Genomic DNA, 17,268 nt, shown 5'->3' on the forward strand with positions numbered 1-17,268 from the left:
CTCGTGCAGCGTGTTTTGGGTCTAGACATATACGGGCAATGATCGCGTTTGGGTATTTGTTGCAAGAGGTAGGCACTATACAAACTCTGAGAGAGGTTGCGTCTGCGTACATGTGTTTCAGAGATCGCAACATGTAGTACCGTATGATGGAAATATGGAGGATGCTGTGTGCATATCAGTGGCTTTTAAGAATGATGTCCGCTGTGATAGCATGCTGCTGTCTCTCTAAATGAGTTGAAGGCTAGAGAAATCACTCAAGTGATGTCTGCTGATTTTCTTATTCCAATTTGATGCTCCACGATGTAAAAAATTATCGCTTAACGCTATAGGTTTACTTCCCTAAACGCGACACTACTCTCTGCGACTACTGCCAAAATTTTGTTGTCTTGTGTTTTTCAGTTTTCGTTGATGGCACAATGACCTGCACCATCGGCGCATATTTAACAACCTTTCAGGAAACGATCACTATTTTAGGTTTGCGTCTTTTTTTTTTCGCGTTTCTTTTCTGTTGCACACAGGTTGGCGGGCCTCTGATCATGATGTGCATCCTGCATTGGTCCACCGCCCAGCCGCCCGAGTTCCATCGCGTCGCCGCCGTCGTCCTGCTAGCCGTGCAGACGTGCGCTACGAGCCAGGCCATCGCGCTTGTCGTCTCAGCCGCCAGCAGCATGCAGGTGATCCACACATATACCCTCTCGAGTACGCAGCGGCACAGCGTAGACAGAGCTGTGCAGACGCGCTCGGCACGCTTGCAGGCGAAATGTAGAGGCTGCCTCGAATCCGGACGGTAATTGATCTCTCCCCGATTGTAAGCCTATAGCTTGGACCGTTTCCCGCGCTCGCTGTTTGCGTTCTTCCCTCAAGGACGCGAACGTGTAAGCGGACTACGATGCGGAATTGATGAGAACAAAAGGCGACGAAATGTGACACCTTCCGTTGGCTGATTCATGACGGACATAAAAATTGGTTCAAATATCATACACAGAAATGCACTGTTTTTATGAAACTATTTCCTTCGACACTCTTGGCACTAACTCGCTTTTCTCTTTCTGTATATTAGCAAAAAAGAATAAAGGTGTAGCTCCCAAGTTTTATAGGAAATACTTCTCATGCGCAGCGTTGCTTCAAAAGGCCCTAGCCAAGCTCACTTTGAGCCTCCAAATTCTCCGTACCCCCCTGTTTATCCTGTGATGCAGCGAAGTAAATGAAAATATTATGAACTCACATAGTCAGAAATCGAAGCTTTGCACGTCTGTCAACGCGCACCTGACAGGCTAAATTCACAGGCACGCTCCATGAAGTGAGTAAGCGTGTTGTCCCACTCAGCACGATATAATTTTCTCGGGGGTTCCGAAGGAGGACTATTAGACTTGGCGTTTTAGCTACCGCTATTTCAAAACCAAGGACGACTAGCAAATTTTCTTGCACCGGCCTCCTGTCGTAGTCACTCGATAAAATAATGGCGCAATCGTAAAGTGCTTAAATAAGAGAGAAGGAAAACCGTAATGTGTGAGATGCTGAGAGGTTCCCCGGAGGAGCTCAAGCTAAGGGGAGTGGGAGAAGCACAGCAATGCAAGGTGTGCTCTAGAAGACAAGGGCTGAGCCCCTTATCCTCAAGCGAACAGAAAATTCAGCGAGTTTCCTATAACGATCCTCCACTGGACACTCCACCTCGATTCAAGAAAGTAGATAGCATCGCCAGCCCTAGACATAAGTGGTCACTGCGCTTTATGATTATCCATGGCAATTCTTGAGAAGTGTCGAGTTTTTATCAGTCAAGGAGCGGCGCTATACTCCGCTCGATCGAGTAGAGGAAGAGCTTCCAATCGAGGATCGTTTGAGAATGAATACGGAGGTGACACCGCGTATTCTTGAACGTACACAAAGACATATACCAGAGTATCTGTGTGCCTTACTCAGTCCTTGGGCTGTCGCAAGCCTTTTGCACAGCATGAACTACCATGCTATGTTCTGCTATGCAACCCTTGTGGAGAAGGAAATCGAAAGAAAAGAAAGTGTGCGTGCAGTTGTCTAAGGAAAAACACATTCGGACTATGTGCAGGTACAGTGTGCATACAAGTCTCGTGCACTATACAACGTCACATGCACCTGGCAAATGCTACTATAGAGTCTTCAGTTCGCTTTTTGTTAAGAATGTCATAAAGCCGATTTATGGTGTGCAGTGCAGTTGAAACGTTGGTTGAAGCACTGCCGGCCTTGTTCGTCCCTGACCACCGTGAAGAAGTACGGCAGCCTGCATTCTTCAGAATTCCACAGTACAAGCTACAACTCCGGCAGGGAAATTCCGCGCACATGACCCCTTCATCTTGAACGAAATACAAGTTCCTTTCTTGGCCTTCTGAACGGCGAGTGCATATATTCGAGCATAGCTTACGGGAATGTACAGTTGACAACAACTTTCACGCAGCAAATAATTTCAAAATTTCATTCTTGGATATTAATGAATTGGCCAGTTAAGCATTTCCAAGCACTCAAAGTAAAACATAATAACAGGGGAAAGCATAACAGCGTTGTACATGTAAATATAGACCCTTTTCGCCGACCGCCCTTCATATACAGACCCTATCGCCGGCCGCCCTTCGCGGTGCAGTGCCTTTCCATGAATTTAAAGAAGTTAACTCATCCGGCAGCATTGTATCACTAACCTGGAAAGAAAGAAATTCAACACCGGAACGTCGGCATGAGTGAAGACCACTCATTACAAAGTGAGTAGCGCCACTTCCTGGCATAGTAAGTTTCTCGCTCGTTATTACACACATTCACCCCAACTCACACCGAAACTTGCACCCACTCTATCTCGCACGTACTAAGAACAGTGAATAGGCGCACTGTTGAATTCGCCGAAGCATGGGTGACAGCTACTACACCGACAACACATGAATATTCGGAGCTTAACGCGACGTTACACAGATTAAGCGAGTGACTAGCGCTAATACATCTTGGCTGCACGCTATTACAGAGTAGGTAACATCTACTTTCCAAAGCCTAGCGCGCGGCAAGAACAAATCAACCACAATTCAGCATGCCCGCAAGCGAAAAAATATACATAGGGGCCTCACCGAGGAAAGTTACTGAATCAAAAACCTCACAAGCCGCTGCTTCAAAGTGATTGGCTTATAAAGAAAGAAAAGCTAGAAATACCGATCCTGATTTAATTGAGAACAAAGTTTTGGGAGCTTGGAATGTATTTCTAGCAACTCTTCTAGTACAAGTACCTAATACGCTTCTCGCGCCGTTTGGTCAAGGCGTAATGAGCTCCGAAAGCGCTTACATGTCCTCTGAAGGTGCGGCCAAAACGTGTCGTCCACCCGGTCACCGTCTACGATATCCGACAAAACCGAGGTCTGCTGAGCCGCAGCGACATGTGCACACCTAAAGTAAACATGGAGGCAACGGAGGCAGCTAAGACAAGCAATGGACGCGTGATCACGTGATCGAACATGGTGGTTTCCACGGCATCGCCCTGAAATGAGCTTACAAAGCCGACATGAGGCTACTTTCAAACACCGCATAGCATTCCTAATATTTGTCACTCTAAAATATTTATTCCTTCCGGAAAATAAATGAAGCTAAGAAAATTTAGATGCACACCAGCATGTCCTATTGTAATACACAGGTTATTTCTTTGCTCAAAGCGCTGCTCAAATATAAGTATACGTATCAGCGCCAATCTCCTATGCACCAAGTGTCGCAGTTTGGGAATCGTCACACTATAGTATAAATGGGTGATGCGTTTGGAGGACAACAGTACGCCCCTGTATGTTTCAAACTGTGAGTAAAAAAGTAGGCGTGTCGTCGCACTTAGCCAGGTTAATCCATGTAAACGAATATAAGCCTTCAATTGAATGTCATTCATGTGGACTAAATAACCATTGTGACAGCTCTAGCCTATCCTTGGTGAAATTCTAATCGCAGAATAAGCATTGTTACGCGGCTCCTATTCTTCCTCTTTATCGGCAAGAAATGTAGGAACTTAAGCTACCGAAGTGGATCGCTGCCCCCTCGCCCCCCAAAAATAAAGATTATTTAAGAAAAGCAAAAAAGTGACGTAAAATTACAGAGCACTGTAAGAATAACTTTTTAAGGAAGTAACAAAGCAGTATTAAAGCAACTCCATGGATAACAGCGAAAGCTATAAAAAAAATGAGGGGAAATAGAAGATTACAGAACAAAGACTGTCGCCCACAGCATTTACAGAGTACTCCTCAGCCAAAGCGCGAAGTGAGCGACAATTCGGCAACGCCGTCCTGCAATGTTCGATTGTCTCCTGAGAAATACAAGCAAGCTGCCAATATGAAAACTTAAAGACAGCGAGCGCATGCTAACTGAGCACTGTGTGATCGGTTCATTCTAAGCGCTAATCCCTTGGTGCGCATAATACCTTCATTCCTCTAACGCCATTCGAATAAGAAATGGGAAGCCATCGTATTTGTATTATTCTTTTCGTATAACCACTGAACTAAGGGATATGTCACTGCGACCCACGTTCTCTTCTTTGAAATGAAAATACAGGAAGTTTATTTGCATTAGAGTTCAGGATCACCAGTTAGCCTCTAGAGTCTGTGAAGGAGCACGTTTATCTAGGTCGATTACTCACAGTGGACCCTGGTCATGAGAAGGAAATTTACAGAAGAATAAAAATGGGTTGGTGGCGGTGGTGAAAAACATTTATCACCTATATATACAGACATAGGAATGGGGTCAGCCTTAAGGGCCGGTCCCTTGCAAAATCGAGGATTGGTCCCTAGTCCGGGACTCAGATTCTGACTGGAAGCTTACCATCATCATTAAAAGGAAAGGAGTACAATCAATACAGGGCAGAAACTTGGAAACTGACAAAAAAGCTCGAAAAGAACTTAAGGGCCTTGGAAAGGGCGATGGAACGAAGAATGTTAGGCGTAAAGTTGGGAGACTGGAAGAGAGCTGTGTTGGTCAAAGAGCAAACAGAGATAGCTGATATTCTAATTGACCTTAAGAGAAAGAAGAAGAGCTGGGCAGGTCATGTAATGCGTAGGATGGCAGAAGGTGGATCATTAAGGTTACAGGATGAGTCTAAAGAGAAGGGAAGCGCAGTCGAGGATGGCCGAAGACAAGGTGGGGTGATGAGATTAAGGAATTCGCAGGTGCTAGCGGGAATCGATTGGCGCTGCACAGGGCTAATTGGAGATCGCAAGGAGAGGCCTGCGTCCTGCAGTGGACATAAAGTGGCATGATGATGATGATGTAAAAATAGGCGAGTTGATTTATCTTTATAGCAAAAGCAGCTCACAAGAAACGGCAAGAAAGGCAGCTGTCCTGTGTACGTCTCTGTCTTGTGTGGCCATTATTTTTGCGCCGTTTTACTATAAAAATATTTAGTCAGTATAATGACGGCTGATAATCGTTCTCGTCCCTTTATTCGTAATCATTCAGCCACAAGCTGTAAATCATTTAGCGCTTCCGCGCTTGGATCCGTCGCTTAAAATTTCTTTGCACTGCGCTTCTGTATATGCCTGACTGTCCCTGTTGGCACTGGTCTCCTGCAGACTGCCCTCTTCGTGGCCCTGCCAGCTGCGGCGCCATCGTTTCTCTTCTGCGGCTACTTCGTCCAGGTGCGCCACCTGCACCCGGCCTTCGCATGGATCACGTACACGTCGCACGTTTACCACGCCCACCAAGGAATACTGCATGCCATCTACGGGCACGGGCGCGAAGAACTTGACTGCGACGAGGACAGCTTCTGCTTTTTGAGCGACCCGCGTGAAATCCTGGACAAATTGGACGCGCAACACGCCTACCTCTCGGTCAAGTTCTCTATACTGCTGGGCATGGACCTCTTCCTTAAGGCCTTCGCTTTCTTCGTGCTCAAGTGGCGCCTGCGACGGAAGCGATAATGCCGCCACTTGTACTTACCGCTTGCTTTTTGCAAGAAAAGAGCATCAGGGCATATCAGCGCAAACATAAACGGTTCTCGGTTTATACAAGGCTGTTAGGCTCACTGAACGAGGAAACCGCGGGCCGCACGACACCTCGTGATAAGAGGGCAGCTTGTAAGTGGTGATAGCAGTACAGAAATAGCATCTTTCATTGAAAAGTAGAAAATGACCGAGTAAACACTTAGCTGTAAGGTTCTCGAAACACCTTTTTGTCATGGCTTGTTATTCTACGTGTAAATGAAAGAAGTTAGCTCATTGTAAACAAAAATTTGCTTACGTTGGAATTTGGAACATTACATTTCTCGCCAAATTAAGCGCGTTTTTTACGAAACCATTACCTGCACTGCAGATGAGACTACCATTAAACTAGTTCGCAGAAGTTGTGTGATGAGAAAAATGAAATATAGACAAAATGAACATGCACACACTAAGTCTTCCAGTCAAACGCTACAACCTTTACATACAAACTACTTTATATTTGAAAAAAACAGCGATAGCCAACCACCTCAGGGTGCTTTCCAGAAAGCACTGAGCTTTACAGTGCTTTTTCACAACACTCACAGCACGGGAGCAAACTCTTGGGGCTAAGTAGTGCGCACATAGGAGACATAGTTGACGAGTAATGCATACGCTCCCATAATTGACGTGCCAGCAGTACCAGTATGTTTTCTTTTTTTTTTGCAATGTTTCCTTTCCTGTATCTTTCTTTTTTTATTTTACTGCGACAAGTGCTCACGAGCAAGGGCAATCGTGCTAGTTTCGTGGCACGAAAAAAAAAAAGACAGGCCTGCGAAACAAAGGCACAAGAAGAACGAGAAGGACAACACAGATGTGGGCTGTCCTTGTTAACCTGATGTTCTCGTTTTTCACGCCTACATTCCCATGCCATGAATCCCCGCCAAATTTTCCAGCTTTCTCTCGTAGACGGTTGTTCGTCGCGCTTTTGAGAAGCATGGAAACGTAGCGAAAAGTAAAGGTAAGTTAGCCGAACAGGTGTGCCTGCGGCGCGTGAACCAACAATCGTGCAGTGTCATGCTGCAGGATTAGAGCGACTGCGCGGCACCCTCTTTTCCCGGTCTATTAACTTGTTAAGCACAGCACAGACACTTGATAAGATGTTCATAGAACATGGTCACGGTGTGGTACCCATTTCGTGTACGTGAGCGGTTAATAGTTACACTGGGTACTGCGGGACGCCTATACGACTCTTCGTCTCGCCTACTTCATGCTCCAAAACACAAATAAATATTTTTCGCGCAGAGGACAAATTGAGACGCTGTGCCTGCCACGTCGGTGCACCTGCACTACCGGCAAACAGCTCTTTCGGTCCGTGGAATTTCCTACAAACATTTGCAGAAAAAACTCTGACGCTATCATCTACGTGAGCTAAAAGTACGGTGGTTGATCCAGCGTAGGCATGATTGGCATTAATTGCATTTCGTCCTTTTGGCTTCTATAAAGGCTTTGCGAGTTCACAAATTCAACATATTGAACGGAATTGAAAGGCAGGCGGTTACGTTGCGGTAATTTTTGTATGTGCACAGAAGCTTATTGCCCTGCCGTGTTTAGAAAACTGTGATTGCTTGGAAATCTGGCAGGCAAAGCGCGGAAAGTAACACCAAAAGAACGTTTGAGGCCACAAGGACGAAGAATAAACAAATACTGGTACAAATATTCCCTGGTAGCACAACAATCACTGCTCCAGAGCTCCCTCTAGAAATTTCTGTCCAAAAATATATGCTTCACAAGTACTGATGCACATGGTGTGTGCGATATTCGCTTGTTCGTTATGAAAAACCGCAATAAATGCGCCACCGGTAAAGGCGAACTTAATAAAAGACATCTGGGGGAAGTCTGCTTAACCTGGTGTGTGCTTTCGGCTCCTTTAGTCTGCTGCTGCATGCAAGCTCCATGCTGCTTTGAGTTTTGGGCTGGCATCTTACACAAGTAAGGGGCTTTCAGCAGTTCGTTGAAGTTTTCTCAAACTTTTGGGCAGATGTACCAATGAAATTTTCTCAGGGTCACTTGGAAGTCTATGCGCATTGAGAAGTCGGAGAGCATAGCTGCTGTTCGCTGTAATTGAGTCAGTCTGATCATAAAGTCACTTGTGTCTTGATATTTCTTACTTGCTTCATTTTTCATTTATTTCGAAAGACATAATCTGCCTTTCTCAAACTTTCATGTCAGAATATCTGGGCTTCGTACAGTCAGCGGAAATGCGGGTAACGAAGTCTTTAACCCTGTTCCTGAGGCCTCCAAGGTTCTTCGCCTCACTCCAGGTGGACTCCTGAAATGCCCTGAAAATTTTGAGCCAATAGAGAAATTGTCATCGTTCGGTGTTTCCACGTGAGGTTACTTAAAAACTGACCAATGTGAACACCACCTATTATCCGTGGTCCGCTGATCGATGAAGATATGACCGGCGTAATTTGCATTACAAAGGTAATAGCTCGGTTAAATTCTGAATTGAGACAACTGGGCCAAAAAAACATATTCAATTGTTTCTACGCGCATATAAAACTTCATTGCAGCTGCTATTTCTTTTATTAAAACCTGCTCAACGACTCACTATCTTATGATGGCAATAGGACATTTCCTGCTCTTTTTGAGCTGCCAAACAAAAAAACTGGCTCGGCATCCCGGCCCTGCGAAAGTGGATGCACAGTGAAGCTGTTGAAGATCACCCCTACAGCTGCAGAGGTGGGTATGCAATGTTTCATTGCTTTAGAGTAATGGTACTAATGGTAATTTAGAGTAATTGTAGTAATGGGACTAACGGTAATTTTGGCAGCACGCCGCCGCTGGTCGTATCGCGGCTTGTTTTCCCTTTGCCCTTCCCCTTATTCTCGCTGCCCGTCGCAGGCTGCCGTCGCCATGGCAACTTGCGCAACAGTTATCTTTATTGGGTAACGTATGCGGGGAGTGCTAGGTGCTTTGCAATATCTAATCTCAATGCATAGGTGTACCTCAAGGTTCAGTTCTCGGTACGATTCTTTTTTTTCTCTCTCTCTATGTGGAAACGACCTTCACAATGCTTTGCAGTCATCTGAAGTACTTATGTACGCAGATGACACAGCGATGGTAATTACGGCTGATAACACCACTGAACTTGAAAACAGAACTAAGTCAGAATTAAACCGCATGTCATCATGGTACTCAGCTAACAAATTAAATGTAAATGCAAAGAAAACAAAGTACACAACGTTCCACCCGCGCAGACGAAATTTATATCGTGACTTCTGCATTAGAATTAATTCCTCTTCACTTGAGTGGACACCTGTCTTCAGATATCTCGGAGTGTCGTCGGACTGCCATTTACGCTGGCAGGACCAAATTATTTACGTACCTGCGAAACTGGCACCAGGATGTCTTATTCTTTTGCAAGCTCGAAATTACTTTGATGCTCATATATTGCCCACCCTGTATTTTGCATTCATGCACGATGTTTAGTCCTACTGAGTCGAATCCTGAGGTTGGACGTACAAGACATATCGATCCCGTTATGAAATAGCAAAAATGAGCACTCAGAATAACTATAAGATCAAAGCATGGCAATCCCAGTAAGCCACTCTTTGATAACTTAAAGATGCTGACATTTGATTTCTTACGCCAATTAAAGACAGTTGCAGTCGTGGCCTCTACTATACATTATAATCATCTCGTTGATATCTCAGTATTTCCCACCTCGGATCTCATCACCAGAAGTGTTAGTTCTAAACATTTTAACTTACCCGTAGCAAGAAATGTATGTGGACAACGGCTAATACAGTTTATCGCAGCCAAAATTTGGAATGAACTTCCGCTTCATATAAAAGAGTCTTCTCATTTTCCGTTTGTCATGAAGCGATATTTTGCACCGAAAATTGCAGTAGATTAACTTTTACAATATGCATGTATACTCGCAATGTGACAAAGAAGATGTATTCGTGTTTGTCTCTAACATTGGCGGGTTAAGAAAACTCCTTTGTATATTTTTTGTGTTGTCAATCTTGCTTACAGGTGCGTGTGTGCGTGCATATGCGTGCATGCTCGTGCGCGTGCGTGCCCCCGTTTCCCTGTCTATTTCGCATATTGCCAAATTTATGACACTATATGTTATTTGTACTAGCGTCTCTTTATTATGCCAATCAACCTTGCAAAAACATTTTTTTTTTCGTGCTTGCACTAACACAACCTTTATGTACTTGGCCTTTTACTAGCCTCCGGCAATGGGTCAAGACAGATTTGTATATTCTTCAGTGACGTAAAATTAAAGAATAAATTGAAGCTCAGAATTCAAAATTGAAAAAAAATTATCAGGAGTGCTGCAGCATCAATGATGTGGTTGTAGCATTTGAATGCTTGTTTTGTGCTTGCTCCTTATTGAAACGAATGCTGTGCTGTATGTCGTATACGTGATACCAAAGAATGTATGCACTTTCCGCTTCAATCGCTGAGAATAATGATGACACACCAACTAGCCCAGCTTTCTGCCTTGATCGCTGACGATATTTTTTTTTTCTTGTGAAGACGCACCGTGACAATTCCAGGCCGTCTAGAGCCTAACAGCTTCACTATAAAAGGGTCAGGCGCACTCAGGAGTGCACATTTAACACATCATAATCAGTCACTGCAGCAGGCCAGCCCGCAGTCACTGGTTTCGCTTGATAACGCAGCAGCCTGCTGTGCTCCGCCGTTGGTCTCCTGCTTTCGTGGAACGCCACCAGGAAGCAAACAGCTTGCATACACTTGCAATCGGAGAACGTGGTCCCAAATTAGCGAGTTCAGTGCCCGCCTTCACGTCTAGTGCTGCCGGCTTGATTTCCAAAGATGCTCGGAACACGAGTGGTTGACACGCGACCGTCACCGCAAGCGACAAGCTTCTGGAGCAGTGAAACCCTTGACCCTACGCTTGCCGCTATTTACTTTTTAGCATGAAATGCTTTTAGCTCCCGTTTTCGGCGACCTCCAAGTGACCTTGAGCCAAACGCCAGAAACGTTATCCGGGCAAGTTGCCAGAATAAAATGAGATCATCTGAGCAACCAGTCAAAACCTAAAACAATGCGGTCTCTGGTCCCCAACCCTTTGTACAGGACCAGATTACATATGCTAGTTGCTTCCAAGTTCTTTATATAGTTTGTTCACAATATCCCTCCACCTGTAACTTCTAGTACGCTGAAGTTTTATACGTCATTTCCGATACCGGCGTTCAAAAGTCAGATACATGGCACGATACACTTTATTGTCATGTTTTGGTGCTGAGACAGTGTTTCCTTTTTTTTTTTTTTTGAACGCCAGCAGACTGTGAATTTGGCGGTGCGGGTCTTGCGTCACCTCGAGAGATGGCAACACGCTGCATGGCGCCTCCTTCAGGGGCTTTTCTTCTGCTAGCCGGAGCATCCATATACGCCTCGTGCACCGCCTATAGAGGCGCCACTGTTAGCCACCTAGCGGGCGCTTCCAACAGTACGTGCGGGAGCAGTAGCAGACGACAACCCTTGGCAGCAAGGAGGGCTGAAGTTCGCGGCTGCGATTTCTCCTTTGTTCGGGTGCCTGGCTGTTTCTTCTGCGGTGACAGCTGTAGCGAAGACGGTGACCTCTGTGGGAGTGGGTATGAACATGATGTTACCGGTGTTTGGGACAACATGGTCCACATAAGTGCCAGGTGTGTCCCGCAGACAAACGCCATGAACCCCATTTACATGAAGTGGAGCTCATGTTAACTAGCCGATAAATTTTGTTGAGTAATGTGATCTCTCGATCGTTTTTTTTAAATTCTACCGTTGCCGTAATGCTGCTTCTGTAGCTCAAAAATAGGCACCCGTCGTTAGTGCAGACTTATATCAAAAACAAATTCGCACGGTGCGATGTCTGCATATGCCGTTGTGATTTTTCTGCCGATGAATACATGTGACATCGCCGAATAAGTGCAGTCGAAGTCGCCTCAAGAAGATTAATTGTGAATTTATTGATGGAAACGCGTACACTAGCCAACGAAGTCACCAAACGCACCGGTTAATAAAAGCGCGTGTTAGTGCTGTACCACTGATGCAATTCTGCTGCATACGCCGATGAACTGCCTTTCCAGCTGCAGTTTTTGCAATTTTAAATTCCCCAAGGAAGCTGCTTGGAAACGTACAAAGCTAAAATCTGACTAACTTTTAAGTACTTTTTTTTTATATTACTAGAGAAAGGTGTCACATGATATATTTGAAGGCACAGCAGCGCCAGTCAAAGTAGATGAGCGCTGGCAGCAAGGCCGGGTTTAGTCCTCTGCAGCGAAAGTAATAAGAAAGAATTCAGCTGAGTACAAAATTCACGTGCAAGAAGCGACTACGTCGTGAAACAAACAAATCGCTCAGCATGTTAAGTCTGCTCGGGCAGCATCGAGGTGTGATGACTTCCCAAACGTGACGCGAACTTTTCAGCGAGAAATGGAACAAAAATACCATATGCAGCAACTATTAGCAATTCTCGCCCTGAACTACCTACTTTCTAAACACATTTCCCAAAAAAACACAATATCTAAGATGCCCTCGGGCGAAAATAATATAGCTATTAAAGAAGGAATTCCTTGGTATCATTTCGATAAGACACAGCGCGATTTATATCCTTTACAAATGAGGCAGGGTGAAAACCTCGAAGCTCAAAAGAATCAACAACAGTTATGCATGGAGCAACTAGCAACAGTTAAACATGTGTGAAGCCACGCATAAAATAGATGTAAAAACATGAAGTGCGCGACAGCTGTTACCAGGATTTACCGGGCCACATAAAACCAACAATTTCAGTTCTTGCAAACTTCAGTAGCTTTAACATACAACACAATGCGCTCGTGCAGTCGTGCTGCCTAGCTAGCGCAACGTGGTAAAGAAGCGGAAAACAATATAAGCGGCAAATGGCATTCTGAACTTTAGCGAAATGCCTTTAAACCGCATGCTGCACTGCAGACGAGCTTCGTCGCTTACGCGTCTAACAATGATCGAGTCGAAAAAACACCGACGAGACAAAGGAAAGGATGAAAGCAAGAAATTTTCCGCCGAAGCGACAATCTATTTTTGCTCCCGCTCATGAGGCTTTGCGGGGAATGATTAGAAGCGTATCTCCGGCACGTTCTCGCCGTTATTTGAGCCCCCCCACCGTGCAACGATTCTTCTTCGACATTCCTTGAAGCTTTGGCACCCCACACATGCGAAGGGTGTTGCCTATTTAGTTCTGAAAACGTCACTAAGACAGAGAATCGCTATCAACGACACAACAAACTACGGCGCGTGCCTGGCTCCTCTCCCGCGTGTTCTGCGCAAGGCCGCCAGCAGTGGCGCGTATATCGGCGCACACTACGCGTATAGACCACAGTATAGCGAGGTCCAGTGTAGTGCTGTGTGCATGGTTTGGTGGGGTGTGCCCTTGCGAATATGCATTAGAACCATTGTAAGAGTGTGGCTAGTATCACGTCCAACCAATCTGCTTTGATGGTCGCCATTTCATGCTTACATCTACTGTCGATTACGAGAGAGCCAGCCTTTCTTGCTCTTCCTCGCACTCATTTGTTAACCGTGACAATATGCGTTCTCACCGATGCACGTGTTGCGATGATGGCCGTAAAGCTCGACGGCTTGTACACACAAAGATGCCTGCGACGCTTGCGGCGCAGGTCATTTTCACAAGTATATAACAATCCGCCTTCCTACAAGTCGTCATATTATATATGAATGCAAGGCACGTTCGACCGATGGAAACCACTATTGTTTTATTTATTGTCCTCGTGCAGTGTCCGCATGAACTCATTCTCGACCTTGACTTTCTTCCGAAACACTCCGCGCAAATTGACTTCCTACGGTATTGTACATGTGGATCTGCAGTTTCGTACCGATGCCACTTCTAGTACAGCACCCGTCTGCCTCCACAATACAGCTGCTCCTGCAATACAGCTCCACTCAACTACGCGGGATTCGTCGTCACGCGCTGGCCTCCACTCACCTACGCCGAAGCCGTGGTCACATCTCTGCCTCTACCCATCACCAACTTCTACGCGCGAGCACGCACGTTTCTTGAGTCTCCTTAAGGTGTGGACCAGGCTATCCGCCCTTCACGACCCCCGGCACTACGTTTTCTTATCCCATAACGCACCCCTGACAACAGCCCCATATGCTACTCGTGTGGTATCCCAGGCCAGTGCGGTTTTTCCGCGGGTATGGATTTATCTCTCGTAAAGAAGTACGCTGAAATAAATATGGCTTTGGATAGAAACAGCAAACTCCGTCTAGTCCTTCTTCTTACTCGAAGCACGCCGGTCACCTTAACCACATCGCTGCACCCTTTCAACAATCCTGTGAGGAGCTGAGCCTGTCCCTGAGGGAAATCAGAAGCCGCAATTCCAGGGGCAAGAACTGCAGAGCTTTCGAACTTTTCTTCCCATTTCCCTTTCCCTAGTGCATGGTAGCAAACCGGAGGCTTTAACTCTTGTTAACGTCCCTGAATTTCTCTGCCTTCAATCTCTCACTTTCTCTCTCAAGACCTCGCTTGTACTGCTCCAATGTTGTTGCCGTCTGCGTAAAATGTGTGTCTGTTCTTGACACGGGAGCAGCAGTGTCTATAATGGGTGAGAAACTTTTCCCTGAACTCCGAAAAGTAACGACGCCGCTTTCTGACCTTACATTGAGCGCTTCGATCTCTTAAAGAATCCAGTATTTCGAGGCGTCCGCAGCACGCGTCTTTATTCAATATGTTTTGTCCACCATCGAGTTCGTTGTGCTGTCGTATAATGCTGCCACTACACCATACTGGGCTTATACTACCTTTACGCTCACCACGCCGTCATCGACTGTGCTAGCGCCGAATTCGAGCTTTCGCCGTTGTGCGAGTTAGCTTTCGTCGACTTGCCTCTCAGTGCAAAAGTGTATGTTGCCCCTGACACTGCGATACCCCCGTTCTCATCCACTCTGGTATCTTTCATCATCATCATCTTCTTCATCCTGGTTGCGCCCACTGCAGGGCAAAGCCCTCTCCCATACTTCTAGAACTACCCCGGTCATGTACTAATTTTGGCCATGTCATCCCTGCAAACTTTTTCATCCCATCCGCCCACCTAACCTTTGCCGCCCCCTGCTACGCTTCCCGTCCCTTGGAATCCAGTCCGTAACCCTTAAGGACCATCGGTTATCTTCCCTCCTCACTAGATGTCCTGCCCATGCCCATTTCTTTTTCTTGATTTCAACTAAGATGTCATTAACTCCAGTTTGTTCCCTCACCCAATCTGCTCTTTTCTTATCCCTTAACTTACACCTATCATTCTTCTTTCCATAGCTCGTTGCGTCGTCCTCAACTTAAGTAGAGCCCTTTTCATAAGCCTCCAGGTTTTTGCCTCGTATGTGAGTACTGGTAGGACACAGCTGTTATACGTTTATCTCTTGAGGGATAATGGCAACCTGCTGTTCATGATCTGAGAATGCCTGCCAAACGCACCCCAGCCCATTCTTATTCTTCTGATTATTTCAGTCTCATGATCCGGATCTGCGGTCACTACCTGCCCTAAGCAGATGTATTCCCTTACCACTTCCAGTGCCTCGCTACCTATCGTAAACTGCTGTTCTCTTCCGAGACTGTTAAACATTACTTTAGTTTTCTGCAGATTAATTTTTAGACCAACTCTTCTGCTTTGCCTCTCCAGCTCAGTGAGCATGCATTGCAATTGGTCCCCTGAGTTGCTAAGCAAGGCAATATCATCAGCGAATCGCAAGTTACTGAGGTATTCTCCATTAACTCTTATCCCCAATTCTTCCCAATCCAGGTCTCTGAATACTTCCTGTAAACACGCTGTGATCTCTTTCTTGTGACGTCCCTATTGACTTAAACATAGTTCTTCCTCCTTCTGAAACCGCTTCCGGTCACAAGTGCTTTCTGGTTCCTTTCGCCGTACTGTCAATTGACGATACTTCCAGTGCCATCTACGTTTCCAATCCGTTTCCCTGCCTCTCGACGTTACTGCAGGGCGAGAAGTTTCGCAGTGTTGACGTACTCGATCCCTTTTCCACATATGTCATTCCTGATCAGCTGCCTTCTCTTCAGATTGACGATATTGAGGCTTCCGTTCTACCCTCTCGACCATTCTTTACCGACAAGCTTCCTTAATGCGTCGACAGTCACGTTACACAGCAGCAACGTGCACAGCTCATCTCCTTACTTGAACTCTTTCGCGCCAGCTTCCATTACGTACCACCTTTCTTTGGCCGTATTACAACCGTGGCTCAGCACATCGAGACTGGTCTCCACGCTCCTTTACGTCAGCGCCCATATCGTGTGTCAGCCCCTGAACGCCGCATCATGGAAGAACAAGTTGATGACGTGCTTCAGCGTGGCATCATACAGCCCTCACAGAGCCCAAGGGCCTCACCGTTCGTTCTATTAAAGAAATGGCTCAATAAGGTTCTGTGTTGAATACCGCCGGCTGAACAAGATCACGCGTAAGAGCGCCTATCAGCTGCCTCGTCTATCATTGCCCTGTATTGATTACAAGAGGCCAAATTCTTTTGTTTGTGAGACCTACGCTCCGACTACTAGGAAGTCCCGATGGCTGAGGCCGACCGCCCGCAAACAGCCTTTGTTACTCTCGATGGCTGATATAATTCAATGTGATGGCATTCCGGTTTTGCAACACGCCTGTCACATTTGAGCGCACGATCGATAACATCCTTGCATGGCCTCATGTTGCAGACGTGCCTATGTTACATGGACTATATTGTAATCTTTTCACATGATTGAGACGCATCTCCTGCGCCTGGAGCCTCTCCTCGCTTGCCTCCGTTCCGCTGGCCTACAAATAAATTTAATGAAATGTTGCTTTCGTACCCGGAAGCTGCTTATTCTTGGTCATATTCAGTCCTTCCAGATCCAACAAAACAACGAGTTGTTTCAGAGTTTCCTAAACCAAAACCAACGAAATGACTTCGCAACTTCCAAGGCATTTGTTCATATTTTCGTCGTTTCATACATAACGCTGCCTCCATAATAGCATATTTGACTGACCTCCGCAGCAGGCACGACCTTTTGGCATGGCCACCAGCATGCGACGATGCCTCCACCACACTCCACCACCTAATTACGTCACCTCCTACACTGCGACATTTCGACCCATTCGCCCAGACTAATGTTAACGCAGACGCAAGTGGGGTCGGCCTCGGCACTGTACATACCCAGCGTAAACCTGGATTTGACGAATACGTCGTTCCTTACGCCAGCCTACAATCACTAAAGCCGAAGCCAACTATTCAGTCACGGAAAAATAAAGCCTAGCCATCATATGGGCCACAGGAATTTTTAGGCTTTACCTTTACGCACGCCCATTTGATGCGG

General features: G+C 46.0%; 2 protein-coding genes across 7 annotated transcripts in view; one reads left to right on the forward strand and one right to left on the reverse strand.

Annotated features, from left to right (window-relative positions):
- Positions 1 to 7,811, forward strand: part of LOC135898406 (ATP-binding cassette sub-family G member 1-like) — a 28,171-nt gene extending 20,360 nt beyond the window's left edge. Inside the window, exons 12-13 of the mRNA XM_065427319.1 lie at positions 519 to 674; positions 5,547 to 7,811. Coding sequence (XP_065283391.1) covers positions 519 to 674; positions 5,547 to 5,894 — 504 coding nt within the window. The 3' untranslated portion in view covers positions 5,895 to 7,811. The remainder of the gene's footprint in view (positions 1 to 518; positions 675 to 5,546) is intronic.
- The window catches only part of LOC135898407 (uncharacterized), a 162,985-nt gene that overhangs the window by 104,851 nt on the left and 40,866 nt on the right, over positions 1 to 17,268 (reverse strand). The window lies entirely within an intron of this gene.

Source organism: Dermacentor albipictus, chromosome 4 (genome assembly GCF_038994185.2).
Source record: "Dermacentor albipictus isolate Rhodes 1998 colony chromosome 4, USDA_Dalb.pri_finalv2, whole genome shotgun sequence".
In the NCBI taxonomy this organism is placed as follows: Eukaryota; Metazoa; Arthropoda; class Arachnida; order Ixodida; family Ixodidae; genus Dermacentor; species Dermacentor albipictus.